Source organism: Sorex fumeus, unplaced genomic scaffold, assembly GCF_029834395.1.
Source record: "Sorex fumeus unplaced genomic scaffold, SorFum_2.1 ptg000006l, whole genome shotgun sequence".
Taxonomy (NCBI): domain Eukaryota; kingdom Metazoa; phylum Chordata; class Mammalia; order Eulipotyphla; family Soricidae; genus Sorex; species Sorex fumeus.
Window position 1 is genome coordinate 58,054,014 of NW_026606063.1, and position 17,661 is coordinate 58,071,674.

At 44.5% G+C, this 17,661-nt stretch overlaps 1 protein-coding gene and 1 long non-coding RNA gene across 2 annotated transcripts; both read right to left on the reverse strand.

Annotated features, from left to right (window-relative positions):
- Positions 1 to 955: 955 nt before the first annotated feature.
- On the reverse strand, positions 956 to 2,316 carry ZNF892 (zinc finger protein 892). The gene has a single exon (XM_056122728.1). The coding sequence runs from the start codon at positions 2,192 to 2,194 to the stop codon at positions 1,100 to 1,102; it is 1,095 nt and encodes a 364-aa protein (XP_055978703.1). The 5' UTR covers positions 2,195 to 2,316; the 3' UTR covers positions 956 to 1,099.
- Positions 2,317 to 5,453: 3,137 nt separating this feature from the next.
- LOC130031460 (uncharacterized) lies at positions 5,454 to 12,843 on the reverse strand. Its single transcript, XR_008793690.1, has 3 exons — positions 12,546 to 12,843; positions 11,671 to 11,759; positions 5,454 to 5,540 (listed from the first exon to the last, which is right to left on the reverse strand). It is a non-coding gene; the product is annotated as an uncharacterized LOC130031460 (long non-coding RNA).
- Positions 12,844 to 17,661: the final 4,818 nt, after the last annotated feature.

The following is a 17,661-nucleotide window of genomic DNA, read 5'->3' on the forward strand; positions in this document are numbered from 1 at the left end:
AATACAGTAAGTCAGGTCTAAGACAAAATGTGCAGAAACTACTGCCAGGCCAATATTCACTGGCTTCTGGGGAAGATACTCTCATGGAAATTGTGGATGGCCAAGTATAGTTTCTCCTTGTTCTAAGGAGCTATCTCAACTAACTTGTTCTGGGGGGGCTGGGATGTGGCAGAGAACTCCTGGTTATTCTTGGCCAATCACACATACTGCACTCTTAGGGGTTACTCAAGCCATCCCAGAAGTCCTTGAGGCCTTCATGGCCACAACTGCTGGGTGCTCAGAGGACACAAAGCCACACCCAAAGATGCTCAAAGGACTGTTTGGGATGAGGTTGAATTGGGGTCAGCCACCTGCAGGCATTTACTTTAATTTACCTCCTATACTCTCTTCTTGGACTGTTCCATCAACATTTCTTGGGCTTATTTCCCCAGATTTTTCTCTATCTTTTCCATATACTTCTTTCATGCCCCCTACTTAAGACTAAAGACAACTTCTTACACTTGACAAACTCCCTGTGAATTTCAAATCTCATTTCTACCTCTGTAATTTCTCTGAGAACCACTTATCTTTTCTAAACCTCTGTCCCTTCAGCATTATTATTCTACTTTGTCCACAGAAGACATCCTGTTTTTCACAAAGACACGCACTACCTCTCTTTCAATTATTTGTTATAGGATATATACCTTAAGATACTGGACATAATTTTTCTCTTTCCCAGCAAAGTTCACAATATCCTTAATTGGGATACTTTTATTTTCTTTTTGGGTCACACCCTGCAATGCACAGGGGTTACTCCTGGCTTTGCACTCAGGAATTACTCCTGGTGGTGCTCGGGGGACGATATGGGATGCTGGGAATCAAACTTGGGTTGGCCGCGTGCAAGGCAAATGCCCTACCCGCTGTGCTATCGCTCCTGTCCCAGTTGGGAATCTTTAAAAGGGATATGATCCATCTTTCAGTTTTAAGTAATCTACACTCCATCCCAACAATGACTTCCCAATGAATACACCTTGTAATAGAGTTAAGTTTCTTTGTAGCCCCCACACCACATATATTGGATGTTCAACATGTGCTGGAAATAATTATATTTACACAGTCCTTATCCAGTATGAATTCTCTTCTGCTGACCAAAGACTGAGTGCTCGCTAAAAGTCTTCCCACAGCCCTTGCTTTTCTCTGCAGCATGTGTTTTCTGATGTTGAGAGAGAGATGAACTCTGGCTGAAGGATTTACCACACTCCTTACACTCGTAAGGTTTCTCCCCGGTGTGAGTTTTCTGATGCTTTGTGAGAGACGAGCTCTGGCTGAAAGCCTTTCCACAGTCCTTACATTTGTAAGGTTTCTCTCCAGTGTGTGTCCTCTGATGACGGATAAGGGCTGAACGGTCGCTGAAGGCTTTGGTGCAGTTGTTGCACTGATAGGGCTTCTCCCCTGTGTGAGTCCTCTGGTGCTGAGTCAGAGCTGAGCAGTAGCCAAAGGCTTTTCCGCATTCTCTGCACTCATAAGGCCTCTCCCCTGTGTGAGTTCTCTGGTGCTGTATGAGGCCTGAGCGGTCACTGAAGGCTTTCCCACACTCGTTACACTTATAGGGTTTTTCTCCAGTGTGAATGACCTGATGCTGAGTAAGAAATGTGCTTTGGCTAAAGGCCTTCCCACACTCATTACACTCGTAAGGTTTCTCTCCAGTGTGAATTCGTTGATGCTGAGTGAGGTATGAACTCTGATTAAAGGCCTTCCCACATTCATGACACTCGTAGGGTTTCTCTCCAGTATGGATTATATGATGCCGAATAAGGGCTGAGCGGTGACTGAAGGCCTTTCCACATTCGTGGCACGCATAGGGCTTCTCCCCAGTGTGGATTCGCTGGTGTAGAGTGAGGTGTATGCTCTGGCTAAAGGTTTTACCACAGTCATTGCACTCATAGGGTTTTTCTCCTGTGTGTATCCTCTGATGTAAGACAAAAGCTGAGTAGTAACTAAAGGCTTTCTCACACTCACTACACTTCCAAGGTTTCTTTCCTGCACATGTTCTTTCATGCTTCATTAGCTCTGGCTTCTGTTTTAAGTTCTTTTTAAACAAATCATAATCATGTAGACCCTCTCCTTGCTGTTGAACAAGTAATGACCTCGGGCTGAAAGTTCTTCCAAATAGATCACACTGGCAACTTCTCTCCCCAGATTTCTTCTGGATCATAACCCCTTGTAGTAAACGCTTCTCCTGATGTTCCTGCTGGCTCTCTAACGAATTCTCATGTTCACTGGAACCTTTCTTTGGAAATCTGTCTGCTAACACACCAGGGGCTGATTTCTCTTCTGAAATATCCAGCTCTGAAGGAAGGTCCTTGCTGTCTGCCCCATCTAAAAGAAACAAAAACCACACAGGTATCATTTCCTTCACCAAGAGACAAACAATTGCTGTGATAAGTAAATAATGAAACAGACAAATCAAAAATGCTCATGAGGAATATATGACACTGAAATTCTTTAAAAATAGCCTTGCCATCTAGAGATACCAGGAGACAAGAAAAATGACTGGGTAAAGAAGTGTTGGCTACACAGAGAGGCTGTGTCGGCAGTGACAATTCTCTGCAGAGGGTTAGGAAATAAAAAAGCACAGTAGAGGGTCTGGAGAGATAGTACAGAGGGCAGGGCTCCTGTGCAGCGGGTAGAACTCTTGCGGATAGAACTCAGGTTCCATCCCTGGAATTCCATATGGTTCCCCAAGTACTGCCAGGCATAATCCTTGAGCATCACCAGGAATGGCCCGGAAGGCAGGAAAGAAGGCAGGTAAGCAGGCAGGGAGGGAGTCACGGAGTCAGGGACGGGAGCAGGAAGACAGGCAGGGATGGAGGCAGGGAGGCAGGCAGGGATGGAGGCAGGGAGGCAGGCAGGGATGGAGGCAGGGAGGCAGGCAGGGATGAAGGCAGGGAGGCAGGCAGTGAGAGAGGCAGGGAGGCAGGGAGGCAGGCAGGCAGGGAAGGAGGCAGGCAGGGAGGCAGGGAGGCAGTCATTTTCTGACCACCCTGCAACCAAAGCTCCACCATTCCTATCTGTCTCAGTCACTACTAGCAGATGAACTTTCAGAACCATTCCCCTTGCACAAGAATCTCTCCTGGTGAGAGAGAACAAAAGGGAATGCCCTGCCACAGAGGCAGGGTGGGATGGGAGGATGGGGGGTGGGAGGGATACTGCGATCAGTGGTGGTGAAGAATGGGCATTGGTGGAGGGATGGGTAGTCGATCATTGTACAACTGAAACCCAAGCACAAAAATTTGTAAGTCTACAACTGTACCTCATGGTGTTTCACTAATAAAAATTAAAAAATAAAAGGAAAAAAATCCCTCCTGGTTCTATAGTCTCAAGATGAGACACAAACTCTAAAAGCTCACATTTTAAGTGGTCCAGGTCTACCAATTCAAATAATCACACATCTCAGTAATTAAGAAGCAAATAATCATCTCTAACGACCCGAAACCTAATAGATTAGAGAGAAGGAAAAAAGAATTAAGACTTAAAAAAAAAGTCTTATCATTTGGGGAGAGGAAAGTCAAAATCTCTGTGTTTTCTGGCTGGTTGCTAATTATCATACCTGCTCTAAAATCCTAGACTTTTCAGTAAGAGTTCTAAGGGAAAATATTCACAGCTAAAAATGTTGAAATAGTTCCAAGTTTAAATGGCCTTCACTATTCATTTCAATCATGACTCTATTGAAATAAACTGACACAACACATACCATAATCAGGGTAGCGTTTGGGGGACTGGAGAGATGGCACGACAGGTAGGGCATTTTCCTCGCATGTGGCTGACCCGGGTTCGATCCCCAGCATCCCATATGGCTCCCCGAGCAACACCAGGAGTTATTCCTGAGTGCAGAGTCAGCAGTAACCCCTGAGCATCGCCAGGTGTGACCCAAAAAGCCCAAAAAAAAAAATAATAATCAGGGTAGTGTCTGGAATTTAAGAAACAGCTGGAGAAATACCTGAAAGGCAAATGCATTTCTAGCTAAGGGAAATGTGGAAAAAAAATAAAAGCACCACCCAGAAAATGTACTAGAGTAAAGAGGCAATGTCCAGATCACCCTTGATCCCAGAGCACAAGGAGGAGAACAGAGAAGAGAAGAAATTGCGAGGGGAAGGAAGGGCATGAAAAAGGGAAGTTATGGAGGAACCGGGGTGGGGGGCCTCCAGTGATGTGGGTGATGTGGAGGTATGGCATCTTTATAGATCCAAAGCACAGACTCAACAACACTAGAACATGAGATCTAAACTACCAACACCGAACTCTGAAACGATGAAATGTGCTTGTCACGGCAGGGGATGGATGAGGGAGGGAGCATGAGAACAACAGCAGAGGAAAGGGGACACTGGTGGTGGGACGAGTGCTGCTCTACTGTATGCTAAAAATTCATCCATCAGTAACTTTGTAACTCACAGTTCCTTAATTAAATAAAAATATTAAAAAATTAAAGCCCCAAATATGTGTGGAGAGTACCTGATTAGTGAAGGATAGTTAAGAGGCTTGCAACTCATGGGTTTAGATTTCAAATTACTCAACAAAGGAGGCAAAAGTTAGACATGTAGACTAATATAGGCTTACTCTGAAAGCAGGTAGAGAATTAGAGGACTGGCAGAGTAAGCAACTTCCTGTGGGGAACACAGCAGCGTCAATGAGCTGCTTCACTGAGGGATAAGATGAAAGAAAGCATAATTAGCTACTAGTCTACTACAGTGATGAAGCTGAACAGAAGAGGGTCAAATCCAAGTCATCTTTAAAAAAATAACAGTTTTCAGAACTTAACAGCCATCGTTTACATCTTAGTCAGGGGATGTCCTACGGGTCTCTTGGATCATGTCAATTAATCCTCACAATAATTCTACAAGTTAACTGTTATCATTTTACAGCTGGAGAATTCAAGTCACAGAGAGGGCAATTCACTTATTAAAGATCACGGACTTAATGAGTAGCTGGGACAGGCTCTCAAACCAGGAAGACAGGTTCTAAAGTTCTTAATCACTATCGTTAAGTTCTTAACTACTGATTCTTAACCTCTATGCTAGGCTGCCTCTAGCAGATAGAGAAAAGGATAGAGAAAGGGAAAGCAAAACTCAGATCAATTTATAGTCACTGGTCTAAGAAAAAAAATCACATCCTGCAGAGATAAAATAACATGAAATATATACGTGTATATGAAAATGCTTAATATACAAAGTATTAGAAAATATTAACACATGGGTTATAATTATCTTATTTGGGAAAAAAACTGGTTGAAAGGGTGGAAAAATTTACTTTGTACAAGATAAAGTTACAAACTTATTACTGATCATCATCCATGGAGGTTAGGGTGACATGATAAAAAAGGGGTTCCAGTGAAGCTCCTCCATAAGCATTTTAAAGATTTCAAAGCATTTCCATTCAGCATCTGAATTTTATGTTCACTGTTTCTAGCAATCACTCACCTGTACCAGATGCTTTTGAGACTTTCTCTAGCTCCATCCCACACTCCAACTGAGAGACTACATCAGACTTGGGAATTGGAAGGCCTAGCCATGGGGAAAGAAAAGGCATCTGGTAAATATCTCGGTGTTGGCTTCTTGTTTATTGGGGCCACAAGGGAAGGGAGAGGAAGAGCGGGAGAGAGATTCTGGATTTCTCCCCTAACTCTACTCAGAAGACAGGAAGAATTAAATGGAGTTTACTTGAGTGCAAAACAATGAAGTCATCCAATTTTACCTTTCCTTATTAAAAGAATAAGCACTGGGGCTGAAGCGATAGTACAGAGGATAGGGCATTTTTTTGCCTTGCATGCAGCTGACCCAGGTTCGATTCCCAGCATCCCATATGGTCCCCTGAGCACCACCAGGCATAACCCCTGTGCATCTCTGGGTGTGCCCAAAAAGAAAAAAAAAACACACTCATTTCTGCCCCCCCCCCCACTTTATTTAAATACCATGGTTACAAAGATGCTCATGACAATTTATTATAGTCAATATTCCATCCCCAATCCCACCACCACTGTGACCTTCCCTCCACCATTGTCTCCATTTTCCCAATGACCCTTCAAGCCTGCACCCAGAGCAGGCCCCAAATAATTTATTGTATATTGCTTGTTGGGCTGGAGCGATAGCACAGCGGTAGGGCATATGCCTTGCAAGCCGCTGGCCCGGCCGAGCCGGGTTCGATTCCTCTGCCCCCTCAGAGAGTCCAGCAAGCTGCCGAGAGTATTTCGCCCGCACGGCAAAGCCTGGCAAGCTACTCGTGATGCATTCAATATGCCAAACACAGTTAACAACAAGTCTCACAATGGAGATGTTACTGGGCCCGCTCGAGAAAACTGATGAACAACAGGAGGACAGTGACAGTGATATTGCTTGTTACCACTAAATGGCTAACGGAATTATTAAAAAAATACTTCAACAGTGCTTATTCTCCTGCCTCCGCGCCTGGCTGTCCTCACCGGGGCCCCATGGAGGTGGGTAGGTTGAGTTTCCCTCCCCACCCCGAGCAGAGCCCCTGTAGCTGAAGACCTCCGGTTCCAGCCACAGCCATGCTTAAGACCACTCTCCACACGTTTAGACGAGCCTCACACATGAAGGAACCGGCAGAGGAACCCAGGTGTGTGGGACCCGGGGTGTAGATCTCCAATCCAAGCCTGCTCGGATTGGGACCGGGGCCTCCTCCACCCAGATTCCCATCTTCCAGTATGTAGGTGTTACACCCACCAACTGCCCCCGGCGCCGTGTAATTCCATCAATGGCCAAGACCCAGAGACAATAAAACCCAGCTCCTGGAAGCACATGGCTGCATTCGCAGCCATGCGACATCTTATGATCTAGTTCTTACTCTGGAGAACCTGGCAGGCTACCAAAAGCATTCTGCCCACACGACAGAGTCTGGCAAACTCCCCGTGGTGTATTCAATATGCCAAAAACCAGTAACAATGATGGGTCTCATTCTCCTGACTCTGAAAGAGCCTCGAATGTGGCACTTTCTAAAATCTCAGGGCTAGGATGAAGGAGACGTTACTGGTGCCTGCTCGAGGCAATTGATGAACAACAGGATGACAGTGATACAGTGATACTTCAATAGAAGAAAATTTGTGAAAATCATTACATCTCACCATGTAAACATTGAGTCCTTGTCTGAGGGTTTACTAAGCTGTTTTTGCTAGTTGACTCTTTTGTGCAATGTTCCTGTTAGTTTAACTTAGTTGGCTTCTGTACTACATTCCCATCCCATCTGGTGTGCTAGTACTGGAATGTTAGTATTGTAGAGTTTAGAGGTGCTGTGTAGCTGCCAATGTGGCCTTGGGCTCCAGAAAATTGTTAACTATTTAACTGGGCAGTGAGCTATATGGAGGCAGTTGTGGGATATGAGAACCCATTTCTTTTCTTTTTTTTTTTTTTTTTGCTTTTTTGGGTCACACCCGGTGAGGCACAGGGGTTACTCCTGGCTCATGCACTCAGGAATTACTCCTGGCGGTGCTCGTGAGACCATATGGGATGCTAGGAATTGAACCTGGGTCAGCCACATGCAAGGCAAATGCCCTACCCACTGTGCTCTCGCTCCATCTCCAAGTACCCATTTCTCAAGAGGCATTTCCACTAGAATCTCTTCCAGTATCTTTGATCGGGGAACAGGGAAGAGGGAAGTTACTTCCTGGAAGAATAGCATAAAAAGATGTCCATTTCGACTTAGAGGGTTAAACTATCTCTAGAAATGAAGCACATTAATTGCTCGTCTCAAGGCTTATAGGGAAAAAAGAATCTTTGCATCTAAGCACCTTCGAGTCAAGGGAACTGAGAAAACTATGGGACCACACTAGGCAAACTCACAGGACAGGGGAACCGTCCTTACCCAGCAAGACCAGACTCCGAGGCTTCTCAGGTAGATCTTGGGGGTTCAGTTGCCCCCATTTGGCAAGAGCCCTGGCCGTATCCCTGATCAGCAAAGACTCCTGAAAAACCAAACAGATCAATATTCACCAAGGGCCCTCCTTCCAGGACCTTGGGAAAGGACTCAAATAATATAGTCCAAAAGGAAGATAGGAAGGGCAGAAAGGTCAGAGAAAACGACATCTAACATCCCAACAGAGATCAAAAGAGATGATCTGACTGATTAGCGGCCACAGACTCACTCAGCGCCTCCATGTGTTCAAAACTCATATTACCTGATTGATGGAACAAAACCACCTTCAGTGTGCATCGGTAAATCACAGAGCTATAGAAATCCTTGCTATAATTAGACAGAGGAGAGGAGAGAAAATAGAACTTAATTTTCTTTATGGACCTGACATAAAATATTTTCTCTCTGGCTTTTTTGAGAATAAAATCAGTCAACATACATGAAAATTAAGGTGTTTATGTGCCAGGGATCATAGAATTTTTGTAGAACAGTACCACAAGTCCAGATTAAGATTCAATTTCCTAAAGCGTCCTTACCTTGTCTCCCAATGGCCCTGGTCGGTTGGGCTGACCCCTTCTCCACCCTCTCCATCATGCAGAGCTCTGGCTGGCAGCTGTCCTTCACTGCTCCAAAGCATGCCACAGTCCCTTTGAAGTCCACACACTGCTTTTGGTCCCCATTTGCCCCTCATATCCCCCACCCCACCCCACCTTTCCAGGAAATCCTTAGCATTCCTAGAGTTCAGTCCCGGAACTACCTTCTTAAGGAAGGTCTCCCTGACTCTCTGGATCACAGCACCAAGCTCTGTAGCTCCGTCCCTTCCCCTGGGTTATCCATACACTGAGAAGAATGTGACTGAAGTCTGTCCAGGTAGCTGGCAGCTCCATGAGAGCTGACGTCACGTACTGTTTCTGCTCAGCAACACAGTCCCACACCTGGCACAGGGAACAGGGGCCATATAGCTGAAAGAAGGAACGAACACTCAACAAGAATAGGTAAAGACAAGCTGATGTAGGGTGTTCTGCTGTTATAGGCCTTTTTCATAGAATCTGCTATAATGATATAATTTAAGAAAGCAGCATACTTGTGGTGATACAAAAAAAACACCATCTATCCACATACTACTGGACCAAGTAAAGGTGAAAAATTTGTAGGAGTCAGGCTCTAAAACCTAAGAGCAGCCATCTGTGCTGATTGTGTAAATCCCTAACAGACCTTGGGGGTCATGACAATAGTCTGTGCTAAGGGAAAAGTGTGCCCTGACCCTGAGCAATGTAAAGAGACAATCTGCTCCCCCATGATGTATGGCTGTAACCGTATCTTGTCTTCCTTTATGATGCATGTCTATATACCGTGGCTTATTTTAAAACTAAGGAAAAATGATAATCTTTTTAAGCCTAAGAATAAACTGTAGCTAATCCTGCATGATCTTAACTGACACTTGTGTAATGTGTGGCTGAAACTGAATCTTATTTTAAACATAAGTGAAAACTGTAACTAATCTTGCAAGATTTTAATGGGCACTCTGGAATGTAATTTTAGAGTATAAACGCAACCTCCGTTTTTGAGTCATTTGTGGGACAGATTGAAGTTCCATGGCCCATCACAATCTCTGGGCCCACTGTGGTAAAAAAAACATATGCCCTCCTCCCCTTCTTGATTTTGGCTCTCTTACAGAGTCATGACAAAGTCAGGTATGACACTACAAAAGCATACGTGGGAAGGGAGGTGGGGAGGAGAGATGTGGATCACACACCAGAAGCAGCAAAGGTGTCTTTAACTTGGCAGTAACATTTTAAATGAGGGAGGCAGGGCAGGTAATGTTGCTGTGAATTTGTAGCCGATTCTATTTACAGTGGATAGAACAAAAGTGCTCATTTTTCTAATTCTTAAACAAAAATTCTATGTACCTACAATTTAATTAAGACATACTAAAATTGACCCAGTTCCTGAGATGTCAGGAATAACTAATGTTATTCCTTTTTTTGAAACTTTTTTTTCTTTTTGCCATATAGTCCCCTGCCCCCAACATATATATGAATATAATGACAACTTTGTTCATATTCATTATTCTAATATTTATTATTTAGCTCTCCAGAAAAAAACTCATAAAATAATTCATATAATTAAGTTGGGGAAAAAAAACCCAACCTACTTCAAAAATGCCCCAACCCCAAACAATTAAATGCCATTCAAAACTTGAAGTGGCATCACTAGGCTGTTATTTATTTATTTATTTTTGATAGTTTTTTGGGGGCCATGTTAGGCAGTGCTTAGAGCTCACTCCTGGCTTTGCACTCAGTGACAAAGTGGTACCAAGGGTTGATACCAGATCATCTGCATGCACAAAGTGCCCTACCCAATGTTCTATCGCTCTGGCCCCAGGAATCTAGACTTCTAAATTTATGCTTCTGTAAGGTCTCAGGAATGAGCAATATAAGCAGTATAATTTCTACAGCCTTCTTTCGTTACAGACAATGCTAGCAAGACTAACTGGTTGTTCCTTCCAGACTACAGTTCACTTAGAAAATCTCAGCACACATATGCCTGGCTCTGCTGTACAGACAGATCAAGCAGACACTGTTCGGGACACTTTCGCCTCTTCGTCTGACAGCAGAATCAGTAGGGGCATTTTCTCCCAGAGCATCACATGGTCAAGAGTACCTATATGCAGAAAAGGTCAGAGGAAGCTGACATGCAGTTGCAGTGCTTGACTTGGCCACAGGCTCTGCCCTATCCCAGACCATAAACGTCTCCACTCACATTCTCTCACCGGTCACTGCATAGTTGACATTCTAACCCTTACAACACTTTCCTTGCCTTTACAATGAGACCGTGCGTAGACGTCCCTGTGGTCTAACAACAACATTCCCCAGTCTCCTGCCCCTCCCAGCTCACTCCACAGCCACACCCACCCTTAGCCATCGAAACTCTTTCATCACTTAAAGATGCTTTCTTTTTGCCAAAGTTATTCTCTCTCTGGGAACATCCAAGAGAGAGAGAGATGTTATATGCTATTCTCTAACATCTACTATCCTTTACTTTCCAAACTACAACTTTTTTGGGGGGGAGAAGGTAAAGGGAAGGGGATGGAGGCAGAGGCAGTGCTTAGGCGTCTCAGGGCCACTCCCTGTGATACTCAGCCAACTGGCCAGGCAGCTCCAAAATAAGGCTAGAGGATGTGGTGCTGCTGGGGCCCTACAGTACCACCTTGGTGTTGGGGGGCATTTGGGACTACACTGAGTAATACAGGTTGCCAGGAATCAAACCAAGGTCGCACATATACTAAGCATGGGCCCTAAGCCTGTGTTGATTCCCCTGTATGAACTCAAACCATAGCTTTTAGCTCATGATTCCCCCTAACTACGCTATAGGATGAAAACTTCTCTAATGGCCTTTTATGACTTGTTCACATCAATCGTTTCTGTATTATAAACATATAAACATTTCTTCTTTAGTCTGTCTTACTTATGGGTGTCATCTCTTCAGTAAGCTTCACAAGGCAGGGGCAACTACCCAGCCTTTACCACTCAGTCTGGCAACATGAGTCCACAGCATTAATTCACAGCTGGTATATGAGCATGAAGCTCTGAGTGTGTAAAGACAAAATGCTGGGAGGGAAAGTTCTGTACAAATAAGGAACACCTGCTGTGAGGGACTTCACCCACTGGTATATCATAATAAACCAACGGGTCTAGGAATCTGGGATGAGCAACTCCAAATGTATCTGCTCTGAGAACAAGAGGAAACAAAGAACTAGGTACCCACCTGGGATGTAGGGGTCAGTTGCAAAGTAGCCATGCCAATTTCTTTCGGGTTTCCTGCAGAGGGAAGGTTTGAGTCTTCAGACAGTGAACCTGTAAGAGTGGACAGAGCATGCAATCACTGTCTTGAAGCAAACTCGCAGAAACTGTCATGGACAGGCGCTTGTCACTCAAGCAGGACAATCTCACATTTTTTGAATCCAGACAACCATGACCATAGCTGTCTTGGCTCTCCTATCCCCCTCAATATTTAAACTCCAGAAGAACCTGCTGAGAATCTGCATATATAAATGAAAAACTAATTTCTCTCTCTTTCTCTCTCTCTCCCTCTCTCTCTCTTTCATGTATTGAGAGTCAAAATAATATTCTAGGGGTCAAAAGTGCTCCCTTAGTGATTGTTATTGAATTAAGACCCATTTGTTCCATTCTAGGATTACACACATAAACACTAGTTCAATTCCCTTTGAAAGTGTCTTTTCAAACTATACTGGCTTTCGCAGATCTTAGCACGGGATTAAGTCTCCAGGATTCTAAGCATGTGCAGCAACTTCTAGAATCCCCATCTGCAAAATGGGCGTAACGAAAGTCACTTTAAGTCACCTTTGGGGTTCTGAAGACAAAGGGGAAGCCACGGATGAAAATCAAATTGCAGCAGCAATGATGGGGGTGGGGGCCTGGGTGACAAACATCACCCTAAAACCTGCCCGGGCAATACAAGTGGAGGGCTCCCCTGCAGATCCCCAGGTGGCACCTACTAGGAAGAAAGACAAGAGCAGACCAGACGCGCCTCATCCTACGCCTGCCCCAGCCAGAGGGCAGCCTTTCCCCTGCTTTCTCCACTCTGGCAGGCTCCGCCACGTCCCCCTCGGAAATCCTCACCTCTGCCCGGGGGCTCCATGGCTTCTCCCTCCCCCGGCCCGCTAGGGAGGCGGCCCCGCGGGGTAAGGGCGCGGGGGGACCACGTTGGGCTGGGGGTTGCGGCGCGCAGATCCGCCCAGGGCTCCGCTACGCGAGCGCGACCCTCGCCGGGCAGCCTGGCGTCTCCCACTCGGGCGCCCTCCCGTCGCCCATTTGCCGGCCCCTCGGACTTAAAGGACAGTGGACCCCAGGCTTGACCAAATGCCCAGCTCGGAGGAAGCCCGGGCCCAGCGACAAAGGCATCGAAACCCTGGGCGGCGGCCCTTGCGCGAGGCTGAACTACAACTCCCAGAATCCTCCGCGGCGCGCGGTTGCGTCACCAAACGCCGCTTTCCAGGGAGGGCCTCTATCAAACCAATACTTGCAGGAAAGTTAGCGTTCTTGATCACATTGGAGCAAATTTCACATTTAATCATTGTTTTAGAGGCTTGGCACCCGTCATCCTAACCTAAACACGTAATAATTTTGTTTCGATTTATATCTTATTTCAAACCACAATAAACTTTCATAAAGCTTTACATTTTTAGTTAACACCTATAGAGATTTTTCAGCGACATGGGGGGGGGGGTACTTGAAATAAGGGGAGCTAGAACATTTCCTATTGGATCTCTTAAACCTTTAATAAGAGCCATAACCGGGCTTTCTAAGTTAACTATAGAGTTCCAAGATTTAGATATTTTTTCTATTACTTTTTTTTTTTTTAAATTGAATCAGTGAGATACACAGTTGCAAAGTTGCTCATGACTGGGTTTCAGACTTATAATCTATTGATTTAAGTTTTTTGCTGCATAAAATGAATAATAAAAATGCACATGTTGCATTGTGTATAGCTCATTTTTTATACCTAAGAGTATATTATATTATTTATATTATATTTATGGGCTAGAGCAATAGCACAGTGGGTACGGTGTTTGCCTTGAACGCAGCCAACCTGGCCGACCCGAGTTCAATTCTTCCGCCCCTCTTGGAGAGCCCGGCAAGCTACCGAGACTATCTCGCCCGCATGGCAAGCTACCCTGACGTATTAGATATGCCAAACACAATAACAACAAGTCTCATGATGGAGACGTTACTGGGCCCGCATGAGCAAATCAATGAACAACTGGAGGACAGTGCAGTGCTATTATATTTATATTTTATATATTATTTATATATTATCTGGAGCGATAGCACAGCAGGTAGGGTGTTCGCCTTACAAGCGGCCAACATGGCCGATCCAAGTTCGATTCCTCCGCCCCTCTCGGAGAGCCTGGCAAGCTACCGAGAGTATTCGATATGCCAAACATAGTAACAACAAAGTCTCCAATGGAGATGTTACTGGGCCCGCTTGAGCAAATCGACGATCAACGGGAGGGAAATTATATTATATTTATATTATTATCTAAGAAAGGCTGGATTGATAGCACAGCGGGTAAGGCATTTGCCTTGCACGCAGCCGACCCAGGTTTGAATTCTCCGTCCCTCCCGGAGAGCCCTGTAAGCTACTGAGAGTATCCCGCCCTAACGGCAGAACCTGGCAAGTTCCCTGTGGCATATTCGATATGCCAAAAATAGTAACAGAAAGTCTCACAATGGAAACGTTACTGGTGCCCACTTGAGCAAATCGATGAACAGTGGGAGGACAGTGCTACAGTGCTACAATCTAAGAAACTCCATGTACCCTTCAGAAATCCAGTGTGTCTAGAAGTAAAGCATACATTTTTTTTCTAGAATTAGAAGTATTTTGCTTATTTTGGGTGTGGGGTCACACCCAGCTGTGCTCAGAGCTTACTTTTCCTTCTGCTCAGGAATCACTCCTGGAAGTGCTCTGGGGACCATAATGTTGTGCCAGTGATCAAACCTGGGTTGGCTGTTTGCAAGGCAAGTTCCCCACCTGCTGTACCTCTAGTACTGTTGGATTTATTTACATAATCAGTTGGTCTTGGCCTCTGGTTCTACTTGGAATTCTTGAGACACTTATAGGTTGCTGACCATCGAGACAATAATAACTGCAGTTCCCGATTCTGCCTCTTGTTAAGTCAACTATAGCTAAGGAATGAGACTACAAACAGTTCTTGAAGAAAAGGATAATGATGACGAGGCCAAGCCTCCTGCACAAAGGATATTGGGAAATAATGATTCCTGGAAGATCATGGCAGGAGACCTTAGGTCCTGCCTACTCTCACAAGGCCCCACATCCTACCCTAGGATATTTTCAAACCACTCTAGAGAGTCATTTTTAAAGCCATGACATTTATAGCACGAATAGGGGAAACCCAAGGCCAATTCACAGCCCTGTTCACCTCTCATGGAGCCCACAGTTCTATCACCTTGTATGTTTCCTAGGCAGCGTTCTCTCCACTTACACAGAAACATCTTTGGAACCTTCGCTCACCACAGGTACCTGCTCCTTCACCTTCAATTTTACTTCCATTGGGGAGACAGGGAAGTATCGGACAGAATTCCCGTACTTCCTCCTTCACATCACCCTTAGGTGGCTAAAGGTTCATTCAATTTCTCTTGCCCACTTGAGTTTTGATCCAGCAGAGAACAAAGGAGAAAGACAAACAGAAACAATGCAGCCGTCGCTAGCCCAGGTGGGCGTCAAGTATTTGAAATGTGGCTAGTCCAAATCGGAGGTGTGGCGTAAATAAAATACACTCACCACATTCCCAGAACTTAATTTCAAAAGGGAATTGATCTCAAATTTTGTATTGATTACATATTTATTTTTGATTTTCATTTGGGGGCCTCTCCGGGGTTCTCCCTGGTGGTACTCAGGAGGTGATGCAGTAGTGGGCAGAACCTGGGCGCTGTGTATGCTGGACACATGATCCTACCTCTTGAGCTATATTCCCTGGCCCCAAATATTATTAAATTTAATTCTAATGCTTTATTTTGCTTTTAAAAGAAGAATGGAAATTCTATTTCTATCAGAAAGTACCAGTTAAAAATATCTGAACCTTAAGGTGGAGTTCATGCCCAATTCAATCAGCCTAATCAGTGGTTGAATAAATAGCAGTACTCCTAGGGTAAAGGTAAAGGCCCTCCCGTTGATCGTCGATTTGCTCGAGCGGGCCCAGTAACGTCTCCATTGGAGACTTTATTGTTACTGTGTCTGGCATATCGAATACTCTCGGTAGCTTGCCGGGCTCTCCGAGAGGGGCGGAGGAATCGAACATGGCCGACCCGAGTTTGATTCCTCCGCCCCTCTCGGAGAGCCCGGCAAGCTACCGAGAGTATTCGATATGCCAGACACAGTAACAACCAGCAGTACTCCTACATTTAAAAAAATCTGGACTTAAGCTAGGGATGTGACTCAGTGGTAGAGTACATGCCTTGCATGTGTGAGACCCTGGGTGTGATCCCTGGCATCATAAAACCAAGGAAACACTAGACTCAGGTATAGGGCTTAGGATCTTTTCAGCTGTATTTTTTTAATGTTTCTGTAGCCTGATGTTTGGGTTTCTCCTCTTGGTGCCAAGTCAAACTTAGTTATGTAGAGAAAAGTTTATTATGTGTGACAAAAGATATAGGGAAACACAACACTGTTTCCATGAGTCTATGTTTATAGAACATTTAGGAATCTACACATTAGATGCAAACTGCTAATTGGTGAGGACCAACCTTAATTATCCCTAAACTAGTTTCTACCCCCAAAGAAGTTCCCAAATATGCTGAGACATACATTTCTTCTTCAAAAAAGGATACAAAACTCTTTCCCAAAGTGGAGATCATCCTATACTATACTATGCTATGCTTGGAATTACTTGCTGGTCACTGAAAGATGAATGAACTTGTTTGTAGGTTAGCTGGTGACATCTTCTTGGTGTCATGTAGGAGTCCTGGCAAGGGAATAAAGCTACACAACAGATCATGAAATACCTTTGCAAATTATTTACTGGCATCTACAGGTTTGAGTTCATCAATTTTTGTGAAATTTAGGTACTACACTTTTTCCAGGTCCAGATCCTTATCCTTATGCTGTCACCTGTTTTATCTGACTTTCATGCTTCTATCAATACAAGCTATTATATACCTGTCTACAGTACATTGTCCTATAAAGAAATATTGGAGCAAATACCTCATCCTCCCATCCCAACACTTGGGCTTCTTTCTGCCTTTTTTCTTACAGGAATCCTGCCTTAGTCACATAGAACACTTAGGAACTAACTTGACAGCCACTGCTCTTGTTCTCTTGGACTCCCTGAGGACCCATAGTTGTGGTATTTTCAGTGAGTTGCCAATGACTGGAACCTGGTAGTTTTGCTTCCCAGATCCTCTTTACCTGTCTTATTAATGTAACCATTTGGGGGTTGTTGTAGCATAGAGTTATAGAAGAGTGAGAGGTTGTAGCAGAGTTCAGAAGCTCGCTGACCTCTCCTCTGATCACCCTTGCATCCTGATACCCAAGACACATTTATTGGATTGATAGACTCCTTACATAGACTGCATCTTAATTTGTGTGTTATTCTCTGCTAAAACTTAACATCTCTTAACATTTACATGGGGCTTACTTAAGTGACAGAGAAATTACTTTATCAAAATGACTTCTAATGTCCTAGGTTAAAACCCTAACAGGGCTGGAGAATAAGTTCAATAGGCAAAGTACATGCTTGGTAGGCAAGAAGCTCAGGTTTGGTTTTTTTATTCTTATTTTAGTTTTTGGGCCACACTCACCAGTCCTCAAGGTTTATTCCTGCCACTGTTCCCAGGAGTCACTCCTGGTGGGGCTCAGGAACTATATAGGGTGCTGGGGATCGAGCTCAGATTGGTCACAAAAAAAGGCAAATGCCTTACCTGCTGTACTGTCACTCCAGCCCCAGGAGGACTGTTTGACTCCCAGTACCCCATGGACCCCTGAGCACTGCTGGGAGAAACCCCAAAGCACAGAGCAGGAAGCAGGCCCCAAGAATCAACAAACAAAACAAAATAAAACAAAATAATCTATAAACATGGCCAAGTCTTTTGCCTCTTAGAATACTGTTGAGAACTGGCATACTTCCAAAAGGACCAATTTCTCATGCCAAGATCTGAACTAATAGTCATGAGGTGAAACTAAAACCTCAATATAACAGTTTCTACTACTATCTGCCCA

What these genes read in the sequence shown, in the direction of transcription:
- ZNF892 (XM_056122728.1), bottom strand. Translation starts at nt 2,194, where the DNA reads ATGATCCAGAAGAAATCTGGGGAGAGAAGTTGCCAGTGTGATCTATTT.